This window comes from Macaca fascicularis, chromosome 2, assembly GCF_037993035.2.
Source record: "Macaca fascicularis isolate 582-1 chromosome 2, T2T-MFA8v1.1".
Taxonomy (NCBI): domain Eukaryota; kingdom Metazoa; phylum Chordata; class Mammalia; order Primates; family Cercopithecidae; genus Macaca; species Macaca fascicularis.
In genome coordinates, this window is record NC_088376.1 from 160,566,886 (window position 1) to 160,572,885 (window position 6,000).

Genomic DNA, 6,000 nt, shown 5'->3' on the forward strand with positions numbered 1-6,000 from the left:
AAGCCTGTGTTCACAGAGGAGTCACAACTTCCTGTTTTGGCTTCAGAGCACAGCACCCTCACACCCAGTGCTCAGGAAGCAGTGCTAAGCCACATGCGACTCCCTTGGACATATCATGTCCTTGCTTCTCAGCGGCTGGCTCAGCACAAGTGGAAAGTAAAGATCAGCTCATCACCACCTCTCTGGCACTTCTTTGCCCTCCCCTCTATTGCAACGTGTCTCCCAGGCCCCAGAGAGAGCAGTTCCAATCGTTATGACCTGAGCCCTAAAAGCCACCCTCTGCACAGCTGGCTCAGAATATGAAGAGGATGCAGTCCAAGGCAGCTCCCAGCGGAGCACATCCTGCATTGTGGAAGTCAAGAAGAGAGGGCTGACCCCCTCAAGTGCTGCCTTTAATAACTGCTTGGTGAATGTCAGAGTCATCTCAACTGAGATTTTACCTGGTTCTTTAACATCTTCTTTGGTCTTGGATTCCTGAAACGCAAACAATAAAGTAGCATTAATACATTATTAACAATTTCTTTACATAAGAAAATGTCCCTGGGACCAGCCTGGAGATGGAGGATAAACAGAAACAATAATGAAAAGGTCTGATAATGGTGCTCTTGAATACATCTGGGGCCATACATAGTGGCATATTCACTTTCAAGTCACAAAAAGTACCAATGAAGATGAGACACAAATAACAGAAACCCCAATTAACACCAAGTGTTTGGGAATATGAGGTACATCCTACATCAGAGAAACATCTTAGCTCATAATTTTTCCCTTGTTTAATATTTATTGAGGCTGAACTTGGTGACTCACACCTGTAATTTCAGCATTTGGGAGGCCAACGTGGGAGGATCGCTTGAGGCCAGGAGTTCAAAGCCAGCCTGGGCAACATGGTAAGACCCCATCTCTAAAAAAAAAAATTTAGGAAAAAAAAATTGGCCAGGCATGGCGATGCATGCCTGTAGTCCCAACTACTTGGGAGGCTGAGGCAGGAGGATCACTTGAGCCCAGGAGTTCAAGGTTACAGTGAGCTATGATGGTGCCACTGCACTCCAGCCTGGGAGACAGATCAAGGCACTGTCTCTAAAAAAGATAACAATTAAATTAAGGCCAGGTGCAGTGGCTCACACCTGTAATGCCAGCACTTTGGGAGGCCAAGGCAAGTGGATCACGTGAGCCCAGGAGTTCGAGACCAGCCTAGGCAACATGATAAAACCCTGACTCTACAAAAAATACAAAAAATTAGCCAGGTGTGGTGGCATGCGCCTGCAGTCCCAGTTACTGGGGAGGCTGAGGTGGGGGATCACCTAAGCCCAGGAGGTCAAGGAGGCAGTGAGCCATGATCATGCCACTGCACTTCAGCCTGGGCAACAGAGTGAGACCCTGTCTCTGAAAAAGAATACTAAAACAAATAAAAATAAAACATTTACTGAGTGTTTATTATATATAACAAGAACTGTGCCATGTGCTTTATACAGATCATCTTGTTTAACCCTCACAATAATCCTACAATCTGTTGTTGAATCATTATTGTTACTATTCCATTTTACAATTGGGGTGATACTTAATACATGTGGTATGGATTGCTGTCTCTTCAAAATGACACACAAAATAAAACAAATATAACAGGTTCCAGGTTATAAAGAACTCAGGAGACACAGACCCCAAATTTTACATCCCAAACCACCATTATTATAACCCCCAAGTCTTGACTTTTCCAAATGTGTTTAAAATCACAAAAAGTACCCCCAGCCAGGTGTGGTGGCTTACGCCTATAATCCCAGCACTTTGGGAGGCCTAGGTGTGTGGATCACGAGGTCAGGAGTTCGATACCAGCCTGGCCAATATGGTGAAACCCCGTCTCTACTAAAAATACAAAAATTATCTGGGCATAGTGGCGTATGCCTGTAGTCCCAGATACTCGGGAGGCTAAGGCAGAAGAATCGCCAGGAGGCGGAGGTTGCAGTGAGCCGAGATCACACCACTGCACTCCAGCCTGGGTGACAGAGCAAGACTGCATTAAAAAAAAAAAAAAAAAAAAAAGAAGTACCCCCTCTTACTTTATCCCATACTACCCTACCCTACCACTGCCCTCACTCCCCCTACATTTGTAATCTGCTTTCCTCACTGCAGTTTGCTTCATACATTTCTTTCCACTGTATTTTCCTCATTGTGATTCTCATTTCACACACCTTGGAAGACCTAAATCCCTTTTATTCATGCCTAAAGTTTACTTGCCTGTGTTAGAAGTTCCTCCTCAAAGACATGATGGATTTCATCTGCGGTTTCAGGTAACTGGACAGTTAATTTGAATGTTCCTTTTCCTTGCAATACTAACTCATGATTTTTTCTCTCCAGAACCTTCTGCCGAACTGAAATGTCCAAAAGGGGGAAAAACGGCCAAATGACAAGCAATCTTTATTTACAAAATTATTCTATGATTTCTATGGGCTGCGTTACCATCCATCAATGGCTTCGTCGGTTTCTCAAGAGAGGCTACGTGAAGTAAAAGAGGAAAAGTTTAGCAAGCAGACATGGATTTGAATTGCATCCTTAAACTGACTTTTAATATTGACCATGTTTCCTAATAAGCCGTACTTACAAAGCCTTAGTTTTCTTGTCTATTTGTAAGGTTAATGGAGATATGTTGGTAATGTATGATAAAATAGACACATCTGAAACAGGGTTTAAAATGTTATGTCAATTTACACCAACTTTTCAGAAATCCTGTGAACTGTATAAAAGTGAGATACAGCTTCCCATTCATTTCTATTTGCTATACACGAATAAATATAGACAAGTGCTGGTGGGCTCATTCTTATTATCTGCCTATTAGGTTTATATGAATCAAATCAGGTTATGCTATGGGCCCGTACCTGTTGAGGCCATTTCCTGGCATGGAGGGTGGAAAGTGGAGAATATCCTCTGCAGAAGAAGAATGCACTTCGGGGACTTCAAGGGTAGGTCATTCATTGTCAGCAAATTCCTGACCCTTGTTACTGAGAAAGTGGTTCCTCAAGTAGGAAACTGAAACTGACTAGGGATTTTCCACCCCCAAGAACTTTGACCATATTAGGTTTTGAGTTTGTTTTTGTTTTGTTTTGTTTTGTTTTTTGTTTTGCTTTGTTTTGTTTTGCTTTTTTTTTGAGATGGAGTCTTTCTCTGTCGCCATGCTGGAGTGCAGTGGTGCGATCTCTCCTCACTGCAACCTCCACCTCCCTGGTTCAAGAGATTCCCCTGCCTCAGCCTCCCAAGTAGCTGGGACTACAGGCGCACACCACCACGCTCGGCTAATTTTTTTGTGTGTTTTAGTAGGGATGGGGTTTCATCATGTTGGCCAGGATGGTCTTGATCTCCTGACCTTGTGATCCGCCCGTCTCGGCCTCCCAAAGTGCTGGGATTGCAGGCATGAGCCACCGCGCCTGGCCGGTTGTGAGTTTTAATAAGTTTTGGGTCATCTGTGCTGGGGAGTAAGACAAGAGGGGCCACTGGAGCAGCCTGGGGGTGGAGGAAGAGGAGTTGTGGGCTGGGGCTGGTCAAGGATGATAGCCCAGAAGTAAGACTAAAATCTTTTCTGCTTGGAGGGCTAGAATTGAGTTATTTTATCATCACAAAATTATATTTTGTGATATTTGTATTTTTATTCATTTGGGGTTGTCAGCAAACTACAGAAATTCTGAAACTTTAACACACCAAGGTCACCTGGGATGCCGGTGAAACACATACTTACCACCCACCCCACATTCACTGAACCTGAATCTCTAAAACAGAGCTGGGAAGGTGCCTGGTTAACCTGCTCTCCAGGTGATTCAGATGGGTAAGACCTACTTCTAAGGATAATGGAATCTAAAGAAGAAAGAAGCATCCTTAAGGGCCAGATCGATGGTGATGTTGACTTCTGAAGTCAAAGTGGGGAAAACTCTCAAGGGAAAGTGACACCCTAAAGGGAAAAGATCACATAGTTGCCCTTCTGAGCACTCCTTGGTGAAATTAATCCTAGGAAAACATGGTATTTTGTTTTCATAAGGGCCATGAGCCAATCATGTCTCCTGTCCCCCTCCTTCCTTCCTTCCTTCTGTGCACCTTTCTTTTTCTGTTTCATTTTTCCTTTTTAGATCCCTTCTGGGGCCCTCTAATTGCACGGCCTCAGCCTCAGCCTCCCTGCTTCTCCTCTGGCCCAAACGCTTCTCCAAATCCAGAGACAAGAAAGCGGAATTAGGGGTTGACTAGATCCCAGTGGGTCACCATCCATAAGATGCCAGTGGAAAAGGCGCCCATTCTGGGAGCTGCAGGTCACAGGCTTCCCATTGCAGACCAGGGAGGCCCTTGAGCCAGCAGATCATCGGTGGGCTCTTGACCCACCAAGTAGTGGGGAGTAGGGGAGTGGGGAGTAGTGGGGAAGAAGGGAAAAAGCCCCTTAATGGCCTGTAAGGAGGGAACTTTGCCGACTTTCCTCCTCCAAAGCTCAAATCTCCCAACCCACTGTCACTTCAGAATATCGTCCTTGCTCCCAATCTGAGCACTAGAGACTCAGGGAAGAGGCCCCGGCAGGCCGTCGACAATGTGGCTGCTGTGACGGCTCTACGTTGACATTCAGGCCGTGTGATTTTAGGCAGCGCCTCTGCCCCTCTCCCAAGTGACCCCAGGACCTCTGGAAATCTCCAAGCCCCACGAGGAATCTCTGTGACTTGTCACGTTTCTTAAAGAAAAGGAAAAGACAGAAAAGGATGACAAGAGGATAGACTCACTTCACAACAACAACAAACAATAACACCACCACAACAGGGAAAGACAGAAAATGATCGAGGGATAAAGAGTCACTTGCGCTGTTCCGCCGCCACCTCCGGGCCGCGCCGTTAAGCGCCTGGAAACGCAGGGCGCCGGGGAACCGCAGCGCCCCGGGAGCGCTCGGAGTCCATTCTGTCGCCCCCGCCCCCGCCCCCGGCTCGGCCACCTCCGCTACAGCACCCGCCGGAGCCGGGCGGGTCCCCCTCCGGTGTGCGCCCCGCCGCCATCTCCCTGGAGGGAGGGCAGAGGCGCCCCCTCCTCACCCCACCCCTCGCGCCCCTCACCGTCCTCCGGGTAGAAGAGCACCAGGAAGCGGGACGGGCTCCTGGGATCCTGGTGGACCTCACACTCGCCGCCTCCCGACTTCTTCCGGCTCTGGAAGTACATCTGCAATTTGGTGCTCAAGTTCTTCGGGGGGTCGGGGCCCCAAGAGCCCTCGACCAGCAGCGGGAAGGAGCCCGGCACAGCCATCCTCAGCACCGCTCTCCGCCGGACTGCAGGGGCCGCGCCAACTCCGGGCCGCTAACTTTGACTCTTTCGCTTTCGTTTCCTGGAAAACTCCCAGGCCTTGGTTTCCTTTTGCCTTCAGCCTAAGACAGCGGACCCAGGAATGGCCGAGTCATCCCCCGCCCACCTCCCCACCTTCGCATTCGGCCCACAGCCAAGGCCAAAGTAACCCTTTGGGGCTGGCCAGCGGCGCCCCGGGAAGGCGGCCTCCGTTCACCTGTGCTCCGCGGGCTCCCACACCCCCTCCTAACTCCGGCCCCACTGCCTGCCGCTCACCCCAACTGCAGATCAAGTCGGCAGCTTTGGGGCACCAGACCTTGGCCAAACACAAAGATCATTTAATTTTTGCCGCAGGCCGACCCTTTACAAAAGAATAAAATGACTCGCAAACTGTGGCCCTTTTAGAATGTTTGCTGCCTATTTGGGGGCTTTTTCAGCAATCAATGTGATTATCAGAATTTTACGTTGCTTTCCCTGTTTGGCTTTCTGTTCCTTAATCTGTTAGTATTACACGTCTAGAAATGTGGGAGAAACAATTACACTCACAGGTTTTTTTGTGGAATATTTACTAGGCGCCATGAACTCACTCACTGAGCTCTCACTGAGATCACGGAGCTATGGTGAACACAGCGGGGAATAGGTGCTCTGGGAAATAATGTACATGTGTTCCTGGAACAGATGAGGAGTGGCTCCTAGCCCAGCTATGGTGGC

At 48.2% G+C, this 6,000-nt stretch overlaps 1 protein-coding gene across 2 annotated transcripts in view; it reads right to left on the reverse strand.

Moving 5' to 3' along the window:
- PARP14 (poly(ADP-ribose) polymerase family member 14) overlaps positions 1–5,280 on the reverse strand; it is a 50,760-nt gene extending 45,480 nt beyond the window's left edge. For both annotated transcript variants that reach the window (XM_005547975.4, XM_074033300.1), the window contains exons 1-3: positions 5,067–5,280; positions 2,233–2,366; positions 441–474 (exon numbers count right to left, since the gene is read on the reverse strand). In XM_005547975.4, coding sequence (XP_005548032.3) covers positions 441–474; positions 2,233–2,366; positions 5,067–5,253 — 355 coding nt within the window. In that variant the 5' untranslated portion in view covers positions 5,254–5,280. The remainder of the gene's footprint in view (positions 1–440; positions 475–2,232; positions 2,367–5,066) is intronic.
- Positions 5,281–6,000: the final 720 nt, after the last annotated feature.